The 22,813-nt window shown below is 39.4% G+C and overlaps 1 protein-coding gene across 2 annotated transcripts in view; it reads left to right on the top strand.

Moving 5' to 3' along the window:
- The window catches only part of FAM135B (family with sequence similarity 135 member B), a 195,756-nt gene that overhangs the window by 124,070 nt on the left and 48,873 nt on the right, over positions 1-22,813 (top strand). For both annotated transcript variants that reach the window (XM_027684433.1, XM_027684432.1), the window contains exons 5-7: positions 5,105-5,175; positions 7,041-7,214; positions 17,838-17,964. In XM_027684433.1, coding sequence (XP_027540234.1) covers positions 5,105-5,175; positions 7,041-7,214; positions 17,838-17,964 — 372 coding nt within the window. The remainder of the gene's footprint in view (positions 1-5,104; positions 5,176-7,040; positions 7,215-17,837; positions 17,965-22,813) is intronic.

The following is a 22,813-nucleotide window of genomic DNA, read 5'->3' as shown; positions in this document are numbered from 1 at the left end:
CACGAATGATTTCTGATGATTTTTGCATTATTATTCAGGAAAGTTGTGCACCTCACAAAATGCAAAAGAAATAAAAGTCCGCGAGACTCCTCACAGCTAAAACTCATTCTGACTCTTGATGTGCTCCATGCAGACACTTGACTTTTCACAGGAGACCCCTTGGCAAGAGGCCCAATTCCGTACTTACAGAATGGTTTTTCACAAACTCCATTTTTCTGCATTATGAAGTTGCTTTGGGTTTTCACTGATGTAGAATAAGAGGATAAATGGGTCTGTTGCTCCAGATGAGTTGCTGAAGACACTCTAAAGGATCAAATACAAAAAATAGAGGTCTGTAAAAATTTTTGTGTATTGAGTAGACTAGCACGATTTACCTCTGTTTAATGTTCCCAGGCCTCTTTTTTCAGCTTTGATGTCTTGTCCTATGCAACTTTACAAATTTGATATAAATGTGAGAGAGACAGAAGTGTGCCACTCCACTGGGCACCATGATTAGAAAAAGACAAATATATCCACAACTATTCAGAGACAGCTTTACACCTTTGTCACATAATCTCCTGTGTTGGCTGAAATCCTTGCAATCTGGTTTTGGCAAGACACCCAGAGATTTTTGAAGTGTTTTAAATATTATCTCTGTTCATAGTTCTTAATTTATTTAAAACACAACAGATGTGAATCCTTTTTTGTGCCAGTTATGTGCCATGGTTAGTTTTCTTGGTTGAGGGTGAAGGTTCTGTTCAATGTTTTTAGTGTGAATGGAAGTTATGACAAGTAGACAAGGGAGCTAATTTGGGTAATGGAAGTATTGAGTTCATATGGTCATAATAAGGGAGCAATGTGCTTTCTTCTCTTGATGCTTGGCTAGTTTTGCTGATGAGATAGTTTGCTGAGATAGGCTCAGACAAAACACCCCTAAATGACAAAACCCAATGTGGATGTCCAGATTAGATTATTTGCTACTGAGTTTTTTCAATTCTTTTCCCCCCTGTCCTCTAGCATAACCCTAGATAAGTTTAATATGTAAATACATCTTTTTTTAGTCTGGCACTGAATGGAAGAAACCTCAGTTATCTGCCAAGAAGTGGCACTGACCATGCCTTTCACCTTATAAATGGTGCTTTACAACTCTCCGGTTTTTTAGATGCCTTTCTCTATATTATCCCAGCATACAGCAGCTTTTTGAATTCACAGGAAACAATATTGCTGAGGCAGCCTTTATTGTTGCAAAGAAGTCTAATTTATTTTCATAAGCTCTTGCTTTCATTCTTGTTAGAGAAGAAGCTTTGCCTCTTTCGTCAAGCAATGAAACAGGTACCTTGTCGGGCTCCTCGCTTGCTGGCCCTGTTCAGGAACAATTTAGTAGCAGGGAGAGGACAGAGTGAGGCAATCTGGGATAGGTATTAGATTTGTACTTTCCAGAGAAATTTAAGTGAGCTGGGACATCCAGATCATTCAATCTGACACTCTGGCTAAATGTTTAAATATCAGGGAGGTACATCACAAGAATGCGGGAAGCTTCAGTAATAAGTATTATTGCAGAGCTTAAAAGCTAAGCCCAAGATGCAAATGTAAACTTGAAAAATTAGAATGCAAAACTGAAATGATGCACTTGATTCCAGTCCAGTTCAACAGAAATTGGAGTACTTTGGTTTGTATACACTTTTTATTGTATAAAATAATTTTACTTTTCATGTGAAAATACTTTCTGTTGTGCAGATTCTGAACAGTGTTTAATAAAATGCATTTCTCTGTAAGTACAGTCCTTTGGCAAGAGAGGCAGAGGTTAGTTCAGAGTCTGAACTTTTGGCAGCACCTTCTGGAAAATTATGTGTACTCAGATGAATATAGAGTGCTTTTGCACAAGCTATGAGGCCCAAGGTGGAAATTTGGGTGTAAGGAATATTACAGAACAGAAAAATATTCGTTGTTTAGTATGAACTTATTCCTAAAAACACAGATCATAGAATCATAGAATGGTTTGGGTTGGAAAGGACTTGAAAGATCATCTGGTTCCTGCACCCTGCCATGGGCAGGGATACCTTCCACTAGACCAGGTTGCTCAGGGCCCCATAAAACCTGGCCTTGAACACTGCCAGGGATGGATCTTTATTTTCTCTTTCAAAAGTTGTGATTTTCATCATTAACACGACTAAAAGGTCAAAAAACAATATAAAAAACACTGGAAGACCCTTCACAGAGTATTTGGGAGGACGTTGCTTAGCTTAACCAGTCAAATGCTAATTATATTCCAGATAAGTTTTTCCGGCTACTTTCTTAAGGAGTTTGGTGTGAAAATTCAAAACTTTTTTTCAGGAGAAAAAACAAAATAGATAGTCAATCAAACTTTTGGAAAATTGTACAGTCTGTAAAGGATAACTGTGGACAAAACCGTAGTGCTAAAATAAGAAACAAATATTTCATATAAGGACAATATTATTTTCATACAGGAGACAAAGGAATGATAGAAATTTCAGTTCCTCTTCTGTATGAGCTATGGAAAGGCCATTTTGTTGTTTTCCTGTGTAAAGGATGTTATTCACCTATGTCTCTAATAAGTGAAAAAAAAAGGAAACCAGAGGAAAGTCCAACAAATATCAAAGCTGTATAGTAACATGTCACATGATTACTATAATTCTGTTGTATCTCAACCTGTGCATAAGTCTTTTAATGATATTTTCTCATAAAGAGATCAGCTTTTGAGCAGCTGTCCAATTTTCATTTAATATTTACATGCCCAGTATAAAAAGGAAAACATCCCTGTAATGAGAACTGTGATTGATTTTGTATGGGGTTTTGCATTGTTCTGAGCAGTCTGATTCCAATACAGTTTTGGGATTAAAAATACCCTATGTATGCAGCTCACTGCATGACCCCATGCAGTGATGAGTATCTCAGTCTCTCAGACATCTGCTCGTTGCCTCAAGGTGTTTTGAGTGAGTGTCACCAGCTATTGAACTTGTTTTGAACACAGTCTTAGATCTCAGTGACAGTTGCAGGTGCTCAGCAGTATTAGGCACAGACCCAAAATTTCATCCCCTTTATTAGAGGAGGAGGTTTGCTTTGTCTGAAGCACTACACTGAATTCCTAGTTTAAATTCAGACTGTAGCTTCAGTAATGATTATTTTCTTGGCAACTGCCAGCAACTGTGATTTTTAGTGACAACAAGTCATTAAAAAGGAAAAAAGTCTTTTTTTATTTTTTAGTTGTTTTTTTTTCTTATAAAAGGCACATTTCCAGGTGTTTTGAGACAATCACAAAAGAGAAAGCAGATTTTCAGTAAATAGAAGTGGGAATTGTCTCCTCACATCTCCATGCCTGTGGCCATGCTGGAAGAAATACCACATTACTGCAGAAGGGATTATGTTTTACATCTTTGATAATTTTGTCAAAGCACAATCAATCCCTGACTCTCAATTCAGGGAATGGCACATTGTAGATGCAGTTTCACCTTTGGAAAGCCCAGCTAAACATAGTTCATGTTATATATTTTATGGATCCTACCTGTCAGGGCAGGCTACATGCCTCTGATGCCTTCAGTGCATTTTTGGTGTGATCTGTTAAGAAGGTGATGATCAGCTTTGAAGAGTAGAATTAATCTTGCCTAATTTAAGCCATCTAACATGCAAGTGTATCTAGACCAAGATATTTCTCTAGGCTCTGTCTATTATTATTCGGAAGAGACAGGCACAAACAGAAATCAATTGTCCTTCTCCAACATGTAAGGATGGAACAGCTCACTGTGTGCATCTGCTTGTTGCTTTCCAGTGACAGAAGACAGAACCCAAACATCTCACCTCACCTTTTTTGGCAAAAATGGGGTAAAAATAAGTTGTATTTATAATACCATGTCTCCAGTCAATAACTTCACTTTTCCACCTGCATTCCTGTGCATCTCCTGCTATATTCTGGCATACAATAAAGGATGCTTACATTCACAGTGAAAGAATATTTTGGTTATAAAATGTGTATTTTTTTGGTTCATATTTCCATTTCAGTTGATGGAAATTATTTTTTTTTTATTCTAATAACCCTACTTTTCTTGGGGAAAAAAAGACATTTCAAAAGAGTGAAGGATAAAGTGCTGATCAGCTTAATCCTTTTCCCATTCTAATTTATTTATTTGCATTGATTAGAGTTGTTTTAACTGTGCCAAGCTGGGACGTGTTATCCAATGTAGCTCTTTACAGATGAAGGTAATGAACTGGCAGCTCCAGTATTGTTTCCAAAAATCAAATTAAACTATTTTGTTGACAATAAAAGAAGGGTAACTTTACTAGTGGGACCTATTAGATGAGTTAGATGAATGTACCGGTGAGTAACACATGGTATCTTCAGTGGTTTTTGGTAAGCAGAATCCTACCATGTACAGCCATGCTCAGGACCCTGCAACAAAGGGAACAGTTAAACTTCTGTTAATTGAAGCTTTAAAAACAACAAAAGCCTTTGAATTTTGGAAAGAAAAAATGTCTAGATGAGGATCAATGGCAAACTTCCTCCACAAATTTGTGTAGGGCAAGAAAGGGTTACCAGGAGGCAAGAAAACCTTAGTTTGTTGAGAAACAAAGTAAAAGGCTAATGATAGGAGGTCAGAAATTGCCAGAATTATTTAAGCTATTTCTGATTGCTTTAAGCTGTAAACTTTGTCCCTTGAATTAGTTACAGGTAGGTAACCAGAAGGATTCATGGCTGTTTCTCATCCAAGAAAACCCAGTCCTTGCTGTCATTCAGCTGACAAGACAACTCAAAGGAAGACTCACTCAATGAGGGAGAGCAGCCTCAGAAATGCTCCTCTGACTCTTGGTGTGCAAAGAGCAAGGATCCAACAAATGCAGAGCTCTGTGCACTCTGGTTACTCTTGTCTGGAGTGATTTTCTTGACATGACAGGGCACCCAGGAGCAGATAACACCTCTGACTGCTCTGCTTCCCTCTGACACCTTCAGCAATTACCTCAACTCACTGTCACATTTGCTTCTTTCTGCCTCTATGGTGGGGTGCTGCTGTTGCTGCATATTTTTGCTCTTATCAGACAAACCCACCCACCTTTGCCTTCTATGTTGAAGGTGCCAATTTATAAAGGTAACCTTGTCTTCCTCTTTTTGTAGGTGGAAGATGCTTTGAATGAGGCAGATTTTCAGCTCAAGCTGGACCTGCACTTTACTGATAGTGAACAACAGTAAGTGCTGTTTTGAAGCTCAGTTGGTAATGTGGGGCTCTGTTCAACTGGGAAATTACTTTGATAAAATGAGAGTTCTTTGTAAAAAGGGATACCTTTGATAAGTCTTCCCTTTACCTCAGTGCTGAAGTTTTTCTGTTTCTTCTCTGTGCTTTGAAAAGTGTATCTCATGCTCCTCTTTAAAGGAACAACATTTTTCTTCCTTTAAGTGTAAGTATTTTCAAAGGTTATAAGTGTTGCTCTGTCTCTGCTGCTGTTAAAGGGAATATCATCATCGACCTGCAGGTGGGCAGGGGCTGTGGTTCAGGAATGTACTTATCTCAGGAGGCAATGAAGTATTTCCTGGCTGAAGACAGGAGTATGAACATGCTAAGCTCTTTTCTCCTATTAAGAACCAAAGCTGCCTCAATATTCTCAAGAGGAAGGAGTCTTCCCATTGAATTTGATTTTGTCTAACTGCATTTGATCCTATAATCTTAGGTGAAGTGGGAGTAACATCCCTTCCTGAGACATAGCTGGAAGCATGACCCCAGATATTATTCAGCCTCACTGAATCAGGGAAAAGTCTGCCAATGACTTGAGCAGGGTTTGTAGGGGGTAGGAGTGTAGGGAAATGATCTGAGCTGTGTTTCATGCTGCGACTGTCCCCATGGGATTTTATTCATAGCCACAGACAACTTAAACAAATTTTAAGAACATGTTTCTGTTATCTTCAAGATGCAAAAAGTGAAAATTTTTTCTCTCATGCAGGTGGGATTGGACCTTTAGTGCTGATGGGTCTTGAAGAGAGAAAAAGAAAACATTAAATGATAGCCAGGAATAAAAATAACTGGAAGTTATGAAATTGTGCTCCAACACTTGCATTTAATTTCTGTTATAACATTAAAGATTATTCTGATTTACTATAAACAAAAGTAGTGATTTTTAGAAAAAAATATTCTGCAAAGCTTATGGAAACTTGGGACTAACCATGTGCCATACACAACCATCTCATCCTAGGTTTTCATAGTTCTGGAAAACAATTGGCTTCAGAAGGGTCTTTAATGCTGTAAAACAATTCCTCTCTGGAAGTTTCACTTTCACTGGAAGGATGTGATGAGGCACACTCCAGATTTACAGCTCAGTCTCTTGAGCTGTGACTGAGGTGTCATGTGGTTGCCTGCACACCAGGATAGTTATTCTGGAATACTTATAACAAACTTTAAATTAAAGTCTTGACTTTCATTTACTTGAAAAAAAAAAAAAGAAAAGGAGAAGCTATCCAACTTGTACTGTTTCTCTGCAGTTACTTGACCTACTCTTTTGGTTTTTGGCCTCCTCCAAAAAGTTTTTTCAGAACAACAATCGGGAAAGGCACTCTGGATATTTTGAGCTGTGTCTGGCACAGGAATGCTTTTAACTCTCACAGATTGCCTGGGCTGATTGTTCTTGCACAGAAAATCATAAGTAGTAAGCTGTCCCATCTAGGACCACCCAAATAATCTGAACATTTTGCTAAATGCGTTTGCTTCTGTTACTTAGTTATTTATGTCCCCAGAGCTAGTGGCTACATGGACATCAAGGGCAATTAGCAGGGAAAACCGGAACTGCATTGCACCTATTCTTTTTTTTTTATACAGTACATTCATATAACTCTACATATGTTATTTATTCTTTAATTTCTATTTATATTAGCTATATCTATATTAATATTTATATTTATGCTTGGCACAAGTACAACGCAAGACACTCCTCAGTTATCTTACCCCTTAAGAAGCTGGGAAGTGATAAATTTCACACCTCAAGCCATCTCTCAGTCTGCTGCCTGTAGCAGCTGTGACAACTCGGGCCTTCACTAACCCTTGTTAAACCTCTTTCCCTTGCAGGCTGAGGGATGTTCCAGCGATTCCCATGATCAGCAGCCGAACACTGTGTCTCCACTTCCACCCCCGGCGAGGTCTGCACCACCATGTCCCTGTCATGTTTGACTATTTCCACCTGTCAGTGATCTCTGTCACAGTCCATGCATCCCTGGTGGCACTACACCAGCCCCTGATCAGGTAAAGGGCACAGAGATGTCTGTGGAAAGGCAGAGGAGATTTCTCTGCTGAGTTCTCTCATACAATTTGCTTACTGGACGGAAAAAGGAGAGAGGATAATTTAATTTAAAGTTTTTTGTCCTGGGCTGATGGAAATTGGGATTTACAAGATTTACAAACTCTGACACCGGCCTCTTCCCTTGGTAAAGCACTAGAGGTCTGATGGAAAAGTGGTAAAATTTTGGGAAAGATGTTAAAAATTTTGACTAGTCTTGATCTCTCTATTCCCTATTTGTAATGAGAAAGTTAAAATTGTGCTTTCCTTGGCAGTTTTTTCTCTTTAGTCTAAAAGCATCTAAGAACATTTACATTTTCCCCCCTGTGATGTTTTGTAAAGCATTCAGGACAGCTGGACTCTAATCTCATCCGTGGCCTCTGTGCATGAGCATAATTCATAACATGGTTAGGAGGAGGCACAGAGAAGTCAGTGCTGGATAAGGCTTCACTGGATTATTCCTTCGCAGAATCATCTGGTTTGACTGTGCAGCAGTATAATACCAGCTGCCATGGGGTCTAGGTGTGATTTATGTTATCTGATTCATAATGACTAGAAAATAACTCAGAACTCCTTCAAGGAAAACAGGGCTGGAGGTCAATATCTTCTAATATTTAGAGCAGGCAAAGGGAAGCAAAGGTCTTTCTGGCAATTTACTTAGTGCCCAAATTTGTCAGTGCATGAGACAGAGAGTGCTGAGAGGTCTTGAAGCAAAATGCAGTGTTCAGCATTGTTCAGCTTCCCTTAACTCCAGCAAGATCTTGTCGTTTACCAAATGACCATGAGACTCTAAACCTTGTCAAATACTGTGCAAAGAACACAGTGTCAGAGAGGAAAGATGAACCTGTAGAGTGTTTTCCTTGGGTTTCATGCTTTGACTTGATACATCTTTGCTTCAGTTCTCCATTTGTGTGAAGGCATTGCTTGAACACAATGTCACAGAATGAATTGAGAACGTAAGAGGTTGAGCCTGAGGTTGAGAAGTCAGTCTGCCCCCTCCCTGAAAATGTTGAAGGCCAGATTGGACGGGGCTTTGAGCAGCCTGATCTGGTGGAAGGTGTCTCTGCCCATGGCCAGGAGGTTGAAACTAAATAATCTTTAAGATCCCTTTCAACCCAAGCCATTCTAAGATTCTATGAGCTCTGACAGTGATGTGTCTCATATTATCAGATCAGACTGACATATCTGTCTTCTGCTGATGTGATACAGGTAACTGCTGTATCTCTGTTCTGCTAAGTGTTGACTTTTTAAATGATGAAATTAAATGGTAACAGACTACTTTTAACCAGATAATTTTGCTCAGATAATTTACTTACTGTTCTGCTATAGAAAAGGATGAAAGAACAATAGTTACTAGGCTTAATGACTGTTTTGAGTGCTGTGTTATCCTCTAATGAATGGGGCTGCACAGGCTTGTTACTGTTATTAGGCGTAAATCACATGATGAGCAATTGTTCCATAGTCAGATTATTATAGCTTTTAAAATACTATTTTGTGGACCTTTGTGAAGTATACAATGTATTTACTTAATGCAGTGGAATGAAGATTTTTGACAACACAATATACAGTCTCATTTGCTTAAGCCCATAAAATCATTTTAAAGTGTGATACTAAGGATTTATCTTTTTCCTGATAAATATTCCAAACCTGAAGGGTTTTTATATCATGCATTTTCTCAGTATAAATCAGGATGAAGACACTAGTGTAAAATAAATTGCACTCTAAAGCAAAACCAGCCAACTAAAACTTGTTTAATTTGCTCATAGCTCAGAGCTTTCCTGTTTCTCACTTATCATAGGAGTTTAGTAGGAATATAGAAGAAAGACCATTTTAAAGTCAGTTTTTTGGGGTTTTTTTTTGGTAACTCTATAGAACCTGAATGACTGGAAAGTCTTTTTTGTCACATTATAGGAAAAAATAATCTCCAGATCATAGAATCACAAAGTGGCTTGGGTTGGAAGGGACCTTAAAGACAAATTAGTTCCAACCTCCCTGACAGGGGCACACCTTCCACTAGATCAGGTTGCTCCAAGCCCCATCCAACCTTGCCTTGAACACTTGCAAGGATGGAGATAGTTACATTATCTGGGAAAAAAAATCTATGCAGTGTTTCACAGTGGTTTTGTTTGCTACCTTGAACTGTCCCATCATGGCACATACTTTGTGTGTATATACATATTATTTATGCACATATCTATAGACTCAAATGTAAAATTGCAACAGTTCTAGACCCACCCTGAAAATAATTATGTAAAATTAAAATTCACTGCTGCCTTGAAGTTTTCCTGGAAAACCACTTTGCCTGAAACACAACTGTGTGCTCACATATGCCCTGTGGACTCAGCTCTTCATACTTTGTTAGCTCTGTTGACAAATTAGATACTCTTCCCCAAAGTTCTTTCATGTTGACTGTATTTAAAGGGAGAAACCAGACAGACCAATTCAGGCCTTTGCCTTCAGGGTAAAATACACTCACAAATAGTTAGGGAAACCTTTCCAGGATGCCTCCCTTGCCTCCTACTTTTTGACAAGTGAACATTTTGATATTGTTGTTTGTCCTGATTAATAATTCTGAGCTAACAAATATTACATTAGGTTTGAGACTTTGAAGACCTAACCTTTTACCAACCTGAGAATGAATGAAATTCATATTTCGGGGATCATTTGCAAGCTTCTGGATGGAAATTTTGTGATTCAGCCTTTCTAAAGAGTATAACCCTCAGCTTTTTAATGGGGTGCTGCATTCATGGCAGCTGCTAATGGCTCTGCGAATTTACTAAGAAGGTGAGAGGTTGGGTAGGAAGGTGGTGAGACAGACTTGCAGTCAGTTTATCTCCAGCTTTGTCATCAAAGAATTCTAGAATCACAGAATGGTCTGGGTTGGAATGGATGTTAAAGATCATCTCATTCCAACCTCCTGCCCTGGGCAGGGACACCTTCCACTAGACCAGGTTGCTCAGAGCCCCATCCAACCTGGCCTTGAGCAGTGCAAGGGATGGGACATCCACAACTTCCCTGGGCAACCTGTGCCGGGGCCTCACCACTCTCACATTAAAGAATTTCTTCATAACATCTAAAATAAACCTCTCCTCTGTCAATTTAAAGCCATTCCCCCTTGTCCTGTCACTGAATACCCTTGTTAAAAAGTTCCTCTCATGCTTTTCTATAAACTACCTTTAGGTACTGAAAAGTGCTACAAGGTCACCCTGGAGCCTTTCCTTCTCAAGGCTGAACAACCTCGGCTCTCTCAGCCTGTCCTTATAGAATAAAAGCTCCAGCCTTCTGATCATCTTTGTGGTCTCTCCTGGACCCACTCTTAAGAGGTCCAGAATTTCCCACAATTTCCTGTGCTGATGACTCCAGAGCAGGATGCAGGTCTCCAGGTCTCACAAGGGCAGAGCAGAGGGTCAGAATCATTACCCTTGACCTGCTGGCCATATTGCCTTTGATGCAGCCCAGGATGCAATTGGCTTTCTAGGCTGCAAACACATGCTGTTGGCTCATGTCAAGTTTTTCATCCACCAGAACTCTCAAGTCCTCCTCCACAGGGCTCCTCTCAGTGAGCCTCAGCCTGTACTCGTATCTGGGACTGCCCAAACTCAGGTGTAGCACCTTGCACTTGGACTTGTTGAGCCTCGTGAGGTTCTCATGGGCCCACTCATCTCTAGAGCAATCATTTTTGGTCTAGATGTGGGATGACCAGGAGCATGGTGTTGGATCACCTCCTCTGCTGACTCCTTGGGCAGCTGCATCCCTCTGCAGAGGGGACTCTGAGCAGCAGGGAAGGGACTGGGTGTCTTTTGCTTGTCCTTACTGAGCCAGAACTTGGTTAAAAACTCTCACTTAGACCTTTGGAGTTCTTTGACTCCTCTAGAAAGCACCCCAGAAGTGGCTGGGGAAGCTGGACCACTTGGAGTCAAGCCCAAAACTTTGCTTTCCAGGCAGGAGTGCAGTAATAGGGAAGAACTGGGACGTAGGGCTCAGTGGTTTTGATAGTTGTTGTCTTGGCCCAAAATACTGCTCCCCTCACCTGTGTCTTGCCCTACACCCAGACCCTTCCAACAGGACACTGTCAGGGCAGGGCTGGAGCTGAGCTGTGGCAGAGCCCAGCCCCTCGCCCTCCCTCAGTGACAGCAGCTGTGTCTGCACCAAATGCTTTTGGCAGCTGCAGATCACAGAGCTGTATTTCAGACTTTTGGGATGTGGGACAAACAGAGGAGAATCTAGAGCAGGAAGTTGGATGGCACTGCTCTCCTAATATCACAGAAGTGACAGTTCTCTTTGGAAGGTTAAAGGCAACCACATTTTACCCAGGATGACAGAAGATGAGCCCAACAAGTCTGTCAAAAGATAAACAGAAAAAGTGAACAGTGTTCGAGCTTGAGGCTGTTCCCCTGCTGATGCATTGGCCTTCATTAAATGCTTAAATACCCTTTTTATTCTCTTACCTAAGCTCCAGAGGCTAAATGTGAGTAGACAACTGCAGGAGGAAGGTGAGGAGGAGAAGGATTTAGAGCTTTTGGACTACAGTTTTCTGATTTAGTTTCTGGCCTGAGGCACTGACTTCTCCCTCAGCTCCCTGTCACTGGCTTCACAACTGGTCCAGTCTGGAAGTGCAACCAGCAACCCAGTTTCAGCTTTTAGGAAAGGTGCTTTGCTCCAACATAGCTCAGACTTCAAGAAATATTTCTGTTTTTCCGAAAGCGAAATGTGCAGATCTGTGGTGTAGAGGTCTACTTTGTCTCAGGCATGCTGCAAGCACAGTGCCTTTCTTATATTGGACTCATTTAAAAAGCAAACAACAAGAAACATGGTTCACTTGTTCCATACACCTCTACACCACTTCCTTCTCCCGCCCCCCCCAAAAAAAAACCACCCAAAAAATACCAAGGAAATAAAAAAAAAAAAATCAAGTCTTGAAATTGCTGCAGATAAGCAATATCCTTCACCACAGGCAGCTGGCAAACCTGTTTTCTCTTGCTTGCACAAGAAATGGGTTTAATTTTCTCAGCTTTCTGGATTCTCCTCAACTTTCTATTCCTTTCCCCACTTTCATAAATAATTTTACATGAAAAACAAAGTAGACTTTCAAGATTATACTTATTAACATTGAATCTTTAATTGCCCACAATCAAATGACTGTATGAGAAAAGAGAAATCTTGGTGGGATCTGTGATGGGAAAATAATATAATACAAGTTTTGTTGGTGGAGAAACCAAGACACAAATATTCAATGTTTTAATGTCTTTAGCTCATTCTGCCCCAGAAAGAAGAAACAGAATCAAGGGGTCACAGAGTATTCCAAGGTTTCAGCTCTGTTCCACTGCACTGAGGAATCAGGCCAACCCTGGCCATCCTTGAGCGATTTTATGTCACCTAAGTTCTTTTGTTTCCAGGCATCCTGTTCCTCAAAAGCACGACTGATCTATCTATAGGTGATACACACACTGTACTGCCCTGTGCATCTTGAATCTGGGTGCAGATTATGCAGGTCACTTTTCTACAGTTGTAAGAGTGGCTGGCACCTACTTATGGGGAGCTTGCATCTGAAACTGCACAAATGTAATACTGGGGAGTAAAATTCATAACTTGTTTTCCCTTTCCATCCTATTTACAAATAAATTAATCTGTAGAAAGAAAATGGAATATTTATGCAGTAAAGAGCTATTGCTTCTACATATGTTTATTAGAAGAATACTGGTTGATATTATTTTCCTATAAGCACCCCCTCATAACAACTGGATGATTTTTCCTTTGAATTTTCTTTTATTTGGTAGTTTGTTATGCATCTGCAAAGATAAACCTCCCCTTTGACGTGCCAGTCTCCTGAGTTACCAGCTGAGAAGCCACAAAAGAAAAAACTGGCAATTTCTGAGTAAAACTTAAAAAAACCCCAAAAACAACAGCAACAAAAAATCCCACTCAAAATTAAATATCCCCACATGGCTTTATCTGTTTTCAAATTTTATAGCAACTAAGGTTAAGTTCAGGACAAACGAACCAGCATTTCCCAGCAGTCAAAATCTGTAGAGATTTCAGACCAGATTGACTCTGTTTGGGATCTGAGGAGAGATATCTGTTTTCATTAAAAATTTTATTTTAATAAATCTTATCAGTTTTACCCAAAAAGCTCAGAACATTTTACACCCACTGATTACAACCTTAGTGAAACTCCTTGGGTAAGAGAAATACATGTCTAGAGGAACAGAATCTGTAAATATCCACAGATTATTCTCAAAAATAAGTAACAGATCACCCATGTACCCTATGGCCACGTGCCAGTAGTAATTTCCCAAAAGCTTTATTAAAGTTTTGAGTTAAAAACAGAGGGAAATCAGTGTTGTCATTACAATTTTCCTGATGTGTGGGAGTTAGAAGGGAGCTCTTGGTGAAATGCAAACAGCTGGCAGTGGGGGCTGTGAGGGTTTAATTCTGAGGTCTGCTATTTCTATGGGACTGACTTATATTTTTAATTTTTTAAAGCAGTAATATTTTATGCATAAGGGACTGAGGGAAAAATGAGTGGTTTCTCCAAGAATCTGGCCTAAATGGGATAAAAGTTCATTTCCTGAACTTCCTCTCCTAGTATAGTCACAAGATTATAATTTCTTGTAATTAGAAATGTGATGATTGTGTGGGGTTTTGTTTAGGGTTTAATTTTTTACGGTTTGATCCTTTCAAATAGCGCAAGATATTTTTTTTTCTCAAGCAAGATTCAGATCCCAATCTGCTAATTTTCTTCCCATTCTGCTGAAACCTAAAATTCATGAAAAAAAAAAGTTTTTTTACCAAAACCAAACCAAAACAAAATTAAAAATTCAAAAAGGTTATTTCTTTTTTGGGGAAGTTTAATCTCAAAGAGAACATAATATTATTTTAAACTGCCCTGAAGTGTTTTTTCTGATTTGCTTCAGTAACACATCTGAATTAACATTTATCAAGGCCAATCCATTTGTTATGCTAAGGAACTGCCATCTTACTTATATGTGAGAGAATTGTCCAAAGAAGATAAAATAAACAGGGAATGGTTATTTAATATTTTGTGCTATACAAGAACCAAGAGGTGCCACATCCAATTCCCCAACAGAGAGTTCAAAAGAAGCAGAAAATTCAGAACTTACTACAAGTGCAGTTCATTCCAAAATGAATGTAAGTTACAGAGGCCAAGAGTATAAATCAAAAAGGCGTGGACACAAATTCATAGAAGGTAACCATGGCTGTTGGAAATAATTGCTTGAGTACAACCTCTGACTCAGAAAGTTCTTAAATTTTGATTGTTGATATCTTGCAGGCTATAACAAAGGGAAAAAATGTAGTTTTCAATGCAGTTTGCTGTACTATATGTCCATAGACGGCTGCTGTAATAACTGGGAGACTCCTTTGAAGGATAAAGACATTGAATCATAGAATCATTAAATGATTTAGGTTGGAAAGGACCTTAAAGATCATGTTGTTCCAACTCCCCTGCCATGGGCAGGGACATCTTCCACTAGGCCAGGTTGCTCCAAGCCCCATCCAACCTGGCCTTGAACACTTCCAGGGATGGGGCGTCCACAATTTCTCAGGACAAACTGTTACAGTGCCTCACCACCCATGATCTCATGGATAAGGTCATCGAAAGGCCAGCTCAAAAAAAAACCCCATAAAACATTTCACCAATAATATTAGTAGTCCTGCACGCATGTTAATCCTCTTGGACATGCACCCATTACCTCTTTTGACCTTTTTTATCCTGAGTCCAATTAAAAGCTAAGGTTAACATACCGGATAAGGATCTAAATGTTGATATTAAATCAGTGCTATTAAATAGATAGTCTGAATGGACATGTAAAACAAGGTTCATGATTCATACAAATAAACATGTTTGCAGAAATAATTAAAAGAAATAAATACAAAAAAGAAAAGTAACAAACTGACCTGGCATTGCTAATAAAAATTATCTTCAAGCATAATGTACTTCAGAAAGCATTAGGGGGACCTCAGCAGTTTGTAAGCCTTCCACTTAAACTTCCCTCAGCATACTGAGGACATTTTGGCATGTTTCCCAAAAAAGGGTTTTGTTTTACAGTGCTATATGAAATCAATTTCCATAAAACCAACAGATTAAAATCCCTTCTCTGCTGTAAAAGCAAAAGATAAATAAATAAAAAAGGCATTAAAAGTGCTTTTCTTTAAACCTTTGAAAGCTTTGTTAATATTCAAATGAGGAGTTTTTCATGTGCAGGCAACATTTATTTAAGCTTCTCTCTCTGATACCACAGCAATCATTTTTTATTTCTACTTCTTGAGCCTTGCCAGCGGACCAGAGCAGACAACTTCACTCAATAACAGCTGAAATTATTCAGAGCACTGTTTATTTCCTGGCTGTTTGAAATAGTTTTATTTATTTATTTATTTATTTATTATTTTTATCTGAAATGTTGCGTGTAGGAAACACATGGGAAGACTTCATGCTTCTTAGAAGCAACCAGCTGGAAATTCCTTCAATCACATAAATAAAACATACATAAGCAAGAACAGGTATTTGCTAAGTTTTTCTACCCCATCATCCCTCTTATGGGATGGCCTTTTTGCCAGTATTTATATATAACAAGCAGCAGTTTTGAGCTACAGGCAAGGCAGGAATTTGCATTTAACCTTCTGAAAGTCGTCCAATTCCTAACTTTGCTTGAGATTCTTTTTCTGGCGTTGCACACCTTGCTCTGTTTCACACCAGAACCTCACATGTTGTTTGAGTATAACAAGTATTGCTGAACCTTTTGTCTTATCCCTTTAGCGTAAGTATCATTCCAGAATTCAAGAAGCATTTACACAACACTCTCAGGCAAATGGTATGATTTTTGGGTGTCCAGGAGCTGGATTTCAGTGATCCTTGTGGATCCCTTACAGCTCAGGATATTCTATGATTCTTTTTTTATATGTATGCTTCTGTACAGCAGTCAGTGCTATAATCTGTCCTTAAAAACTGAATCAGGTGTAGATAACAATGAATTAGGCTGATCTGAGCTGAAGTGGCCACGTGGTGCACATCTACACAGAGGAACAATGTCAGGCTGGAAAGTGTTCCCAGCATGAGTGACACTGCCCTGTGGCTTTTAGTTCTGGCACATTATGGTTTTAAGATGTTTATTGTGCTCTCCATCCTGGAAGTTTTTATTCTTTCAAGGAGACCAGGTTTCCTGGGTATGATGTAATTTGGGATGCCTGAATGGGCATCAGGTACCTGTGGATGGTGATCCCAGCCTGGGAGCTGTAGTACAAACTCAAGTGGCATTATCCCTGCACTTTGTATGAAGAGCAAAAGTGTTTTCCTTCTTTCTCTGCACTTCATTATTTTAGTTCCACCTTTGCCTACATGTTTTTAAAGAACACTTCTGGTTGCTTGCATCACTATTTGGTCTCAGTAATTTGACTCATTGTGTTCGCCCCAAGTAGCCTGATTTCCCTCTTGAAATCTTGATACAGTTTATGTACAGCACATGTTCTCTGAGGGACTAACTGTGGGGTTATCTCATCTAAATCCAGTTGCTGATGAGGCCTCTCTTTATAGTCTACAATAAGAAATAAGTACTTTGAGGGTAAAATTCCCCTGATCTATTTGATATCACTGCTTCAGAAAGAGGTGACTCATACCCTGGAAATGCCAATTCCTCTCCAGTGAATATAAAGGCAACCTACATCATTAACTGGGGGGTGTACTTTTGCTCAGATTAACCCAGAGCATGAGCCCTGGCTGTGCATCAGGACTCTAGTGGGCTTGAGGCTGAGTAAACTCCAGTCAAGATATTCCACTCTTAATGGGTTCATTGTCTAAGATAGGAGACATACAAATACAGCCAGAAAGGAACACTGGCCATAATAGTCAGCACTGAGAGGTAATGACCACAACACCAAAACAACTTATATTCTGTCAGGATTTTGAGGAAGAATTTGGATAACGGTGAATTCATGTTGCACCAAGGATATGGGAGAACATTTCCCAGATGAATGGACTGCATCCAGCAAAAACAAATGTAGCTTTTGGGCTGTAGTCTTGTCATTTGGTGCTGGAAGCTAATGTCATGGGACAGTGAGAAGTGGGAACTAAACTTCCAATCTACAATAATAAGTTTGGGATGAGCTATAGAAGATATTGATAGATAAGAGTGGTCATGCACAACTCAAAGAGAAGGGTGATATGGTTAAAGCAAGAGAGAAAGATGTTGCATCCATCAAGGTGCAAGCTGATGAGAAGTTGGATAAGAGTATTTATCTGTGTGGATAGATGAAAAGGTTGTGTTGGTGAGATGTTATGCTGGAAAAAGATCTGTATGACAGCAGAGAAAGGAATGAGTTAAAGATAACACTCAAACCACTCATCTGAATGTCTAGGAAACAAATTTGAGCTAGTGATGTCCAGCACACTGGACAATGATCATTTTCAAGAGAAACATGAATTTACAGTGTCAATTTGAAATTAATAAAAACAAAACCCAGCACCACCAAAAGTGTAATATTTTCTAAGGAAGGAAATAATACTGGGACAACAATGACTCTTCTCTAACAATATTCCTTTAATTAGTTTTTCTTCTCAATTTTTCTTCTTATAGTTTCGCTCGTCCAGGGAAAGGTTCTTGGCTTGGTAAAGGCAACCCGGAGGCGGGACCAGACCAGTCCAGTATGTCTTTAGAAAATCTAGTGTTTGGAGCTGGCTACTGCAAACCCACTTCTTCAGAGGTAAGGAGGATGAAAAATGATGTCTTACTTCCCTTGGATCACTACGGGTGTCCCTATTACCTGTGGAGAACTTTTCATGGTTGTGTATTTCTAGTAGAGGGATTTTGTTGGAAGAAGAAACCCTCAAACATTTCTGCAGGAACTAGCTGGCACTTGGATATACGGTCCCTTGGTGTTCAGCCCCCATTTCAGAAAGTTCAAGATGTGTGTATATACCCCCATTGCCAATGGCACTTTTAAGACAGGATTCACCTGATCAGGTGAATCCTTGAAGGTGAAATTAATTATTCAGGAAGAGACCCTGGCTTTCAGGTCTTGTGTATGACAGTCAGAGGACTTGAGTCATTATTAAGGATGTTGTGAAGGAAGGTTTTGTGTCCTGAGTATTGAGTATTGTATGTGTTGGCGCTGGGGTGTTGCACACCTTGCCTTACCCATGACAGGTCCCACAGTTAGTGTGTGCCTTTGATCTTACTATTTACCACGGGTGGAGAGGAGAGCTCATTGTGCAATTTTTATTAGAAAGTTGCTTGTTTGAAAAATAATGATTAATTGGGTTTTTTTTTTGTTGCTTTGTTCCTTCTTTTTCTTTTTCTTTCTTTTTTTTTTAAATACTTACTTTGGAGTGTTTTGTTGTGGATATGTTTTGTTTTGTTCTTTTTTTCTTTTTTGTCAGAAATCTTTCCTCAGATCTAGAAACTCAACCCAGAATATTGGAATAATTAACCTGTTAGAAAACCATCATCCAAGGTTTCTGATTAACATGCTGCCCTCAGCTTCCCTCAAGCTTTCTTGTCAAAGCTATTTTTTATAAATATTAAAAACATGCAAGCCTACAGCGGCTGCTGCAGAAGAACTACCAGGGCTGAGAGAATGTTTGGCCTGAGGCTGCTATCCGAAACATTGGGTCAGTGTATGCTTTTGGCAAACAAACTGACCTCAATCTCTGTCTCTCTGGTAGGCAGTCACATCATAGATGTTTAAATAGCTGATTCAAATATTTATTTTGTAGATTAATCTGTGTCCATCTCTGTACATCGCACAAGAGAGATTTCTTTCGAGAGTGGTGCCTACTTTTCATTATCCTCTGGACAAATCTCTATTGTAAGAAGAGAGATGGAAAGGCTAACTCTGCACTCCCATTTTTGCTTTTAGTCTCCATGGAAAAATCTTGTTCTGTTGTAATTAGGAAAAACCTTATTGCTTTCCCAAATTTTTTCCTTAGCTGGACACTATTTTCTACCCATCTCTGTTGACTAATCGTCTTTTTTTTTGGTTTGGTTGTAGTTTTTTTTTAATTAGGTGTGGTTTTTTGTTCGCTTGTTTTTTTGTTTGTTTGTGGGTTTTTTTGTTTGTTGGTTTGGTTTGGGTTGGGTTTTTTTGTGACAATATAATTGTGGTGAGTTGACCTTGATTGGAAGTCAGGGGCCCACCAAGCCACTCTATCACTTCGCTCCTTAACTGAACAGGGTAGGATCAAGGAAATGTGTGAGTAAAGTCAGTTTAATGAAGCAAACCCAAGAACCATGTGCAGAAGCAAAGGAAAACGAAAGATTTATTATCTCCTTCCCATCAGTAGGTGATGTCCAGCCACTTCCTGGGAAGTGGGGCTTCAGTGGTGTAGCGATTTCTCTGAAAGACAAATGTCATAATAGTGAATGCTCCCCCTTCTCCTCCTTTTTCTTAGCTTTCATTGCTCAGCAGACAGCATGTGATATGGAACATCCCTTTGGTCAATGTGGGTCAGCTGTCCCAGCTATGTCTCCTCCCAAGATCTGCGCACCCTCATCCTACTGATGGGGAGTGGAATGTTGGAGAGACAACATTGATGCTGTGCTGATGCTGTGAGGGCTGCCATGGGGAGAGCTAACTCCATCCCAGTCAGACCCAATACAATAATTATTATCTTGGCAGGTGACCTACGACATACCAAAATGAAAGGGTTCTCTCAAGAACTGGCTTTAGCACACTGCTGCCCTGCAGTCATCAGAATGCCACACACCAAATCATCATAAATAAAATGCTACACAGCCCATGTGGTCAGATGTGCATTTGCTTAGCTTCAGAAACCTCCATAAGTCATGACATCTGATCTTGAACTGAGCATTTTAATTTAATAGAATGTGATGGCCTTTTTGCCTATGCTATCCAAGATGTATGATAATGACCAAAGGATATTTCTCTTAGTTTAACATAAAAAATAAAAATTCAGAGCTAAAAAAAACCTACTGTGAGAGTAAACCTAATTCCAAACGAGGACCATGTGACTGCTGGTTTATATGGGACTTTATATCAAGCCATAAGGGATTGAAGGAAGAGGAGGAATGTTAACTCTTACAGGGTTACAATGCTTTTCACTGGGTCAAGTTTTGTTCCCTTTACAACCTTGTAGATTCCACTCCAGGTTGTTTGAATGTGTTTGTTAAATGTAACTTCAACTGGACTATAGATTTCCCTTCAACCTGTGGTAAAGACACAGGTTATCCCACTGCAGCCTTGGAGAGCACCATGCCAGAGCAGGTGGCTGTGCCCTGGAGGAAGGTGGTTTTAGATTTATTTCTCATTCTACTCTGTTTAATTGGTAATAAATTCTATTCATTTCCCCAAGCGGAATCTGTTTTGGCCATGACAGTAACTGGTCAGTGATCTCCCTGTCCTTACTTTGACTCTTGAGCTTTTTGTTGCGATTTTTCTCTGTCCTGTTGAATAAGGAGAGTGGTACAGTGGCTTGGTCCACCCACACCATATGGTTCAGACAAGATTTGAACACAGTACTGTAGTGACTGGATTTAGAGTAGTGCTAATCCCTCAGGAAAGCCAGAAATGTGCTGAAATCTGAAGTTATGGCTACCAAGTTATGTTTCTTAGACATCTCTTGAAGACAAAGCAGAAGACACTCACCTTGACATATCATCTCTAGGTCACACTTTCCATTTTTCCTCTTTCTTCCTTATAAAACATGGATGCATCAGAGAGTTAATTCTCTTTTTAGGCCCACAGACTGACTGCGGAAGTGCTCATCCTGTTTACATCATTGACTTGCTTTTCCCTTATTGAAAAGGCAAGTGACTGCCTTAATTTCTAAAGAAAGTCCATATCAATCAGCTCTTTTTTTCTCTTTCTGAGCTAATTTTCAGCATTTGGGCTGCTGAGGTGCCACTGCTTAATAATAGATCCTGAAGGCTCCTTGTTCTGCACTTCTGGCTTCTCAGTGCAGAGACTAATTAAATGTCAGCAGCTCTGAACTGTACATGCACATTTTCTCTAGTTCTCCCCAAGTGACTTCTGAACATCACTGACAGTTTCCTCATCTCCTGGCTTAGCAGAGTAGTTATAATAATTAATCCTATTTAAGCCTTGGTGATTTGTTTTTTTTTAAAGTCTTCCTGTCTCTTCCCAGTTCTCTACTCAGCAAAGGGGGATCTTCCCTTTCTCCATTCCTCCTTTCCTCTCTCTCTAATATTTTCTGTCTATCTGTACTACACTCTTCCTTTCAAGCACAGTTAAGACAACAAAGATATTTATTATTGAAATTATATTTTTTTGTTGTCAGATAAATACAGGAAGACACTTTAGTGGTCAAAAAACTACCAGAGAATAATCTACAGATTAATAAAATGTGCTAGGACTTTCTCAAGTTGTCTTCAGCCCATAACCTATTCTCACAGGGAATATACATCACAGTAGGTGTGTTCAAAATAGGATCATATCTATTGCATTCTTGGGAGATCTAGTGGAACGAAGCAGCCTCATGAGGTGTGTGTGACTAGCTTCCCTTGGGGGCATCTGAATTCCCTTTTGGGTCTACTAAATTGTTTTTTCCTGTGAGGAAGTTCAAGGTTTCTTTTTGGATGTTACAAGATTTGTGTCTCAATGCCACACTGACTCGTGCTTTCAGGTGATCTCAAGAGCCATAAGAGATGGACACTGAAAAATTTCAACAGCTACTAAATCCACAAAAAAATAAAATGTTCCTTACAGAACTGCAAATTGAGGGGTCACTTACGCTTCAGCATTATGCCTTACCCAGTACAATAAACCTCTTCTCTATCCACCGTTGCCAGGCTGGTTTAATGTCTTTGTGATATTGTGCATCAAATGCCTGCTGTGTTATAATCAAGTTGAGTGAATGACATTCTGGGAATTATTAATAAACTGTACTCACAGTAATCTTATTTTCATTTGGCTAGCAGTTGCACTGCAGATAAATTGACTTCTAACTAATCAAATTGATTAATCATATGACTTCCCATTAATAACGTGCTGATGTTTGATGAGAAGTGTTCTTCTTTCATCTAGCATTGAGGTAGCAATCCCAAAAGACATGAAGTTTATGCCTGGCATAACACAAGAACTAGGAGTGTCATTCAAATAAAATTTCATTGATTATAAGAGTTCTTTTCCACAGACAGTTTGCTAATATTTTCATCTTTTCAGCAACATATGCAAAACCTGGGCTCTTCCAGCCTAGCACCAAAACATTATTCAAACCCACATTTTTATGTCACATACGAGTCATCTATGGTTTAGTCTTCTCTTTTTCTGTATAGTTATGGCTTTTTGACCAAATAGTTTACTTTTTCAGCTCTTGAAGAAGGAAGACCCTGAGATTAGGTCAGCGGGTAAGAGCATGGTGCTGAAAACACCAAGGCTATGGATTTCATATGTACGGACCATTCCCTGAAGAGTTGGATTCAATGATCCTTCTGGGTCCCTTCCAACTCAGAATGTTCTGTGATTCTGTGAAGGTTGTGCATCAGAGAAGAGCCCAGATAGGATCTGTTGTGGGAACTGTAATATGTCCTAAAATCCCAGTTTGACTGGGAGGAGAGCACAGCTGCAGAAGTCA

Source organism: Neopelma chrysocephalum, unplaced genomic scaffold, assembly GCF_003984885.1.
Source record: "Neopelma chrysocephalum unplaced genomic scaffold, ASM398488v2 Primary Assembly neopelma1_66, whole genome shotgun sequence".
In the NCBI taxonomy this organism is placed as follows: Eukaryota; Metazoa; Chordata; class Aves; order Passeriformes; family Pipridae; genus Neopelma; species Neopelma chrysocephalum.
This window is presented reverse-complemented; position numbering and strand designations above follow the sequence as displayed.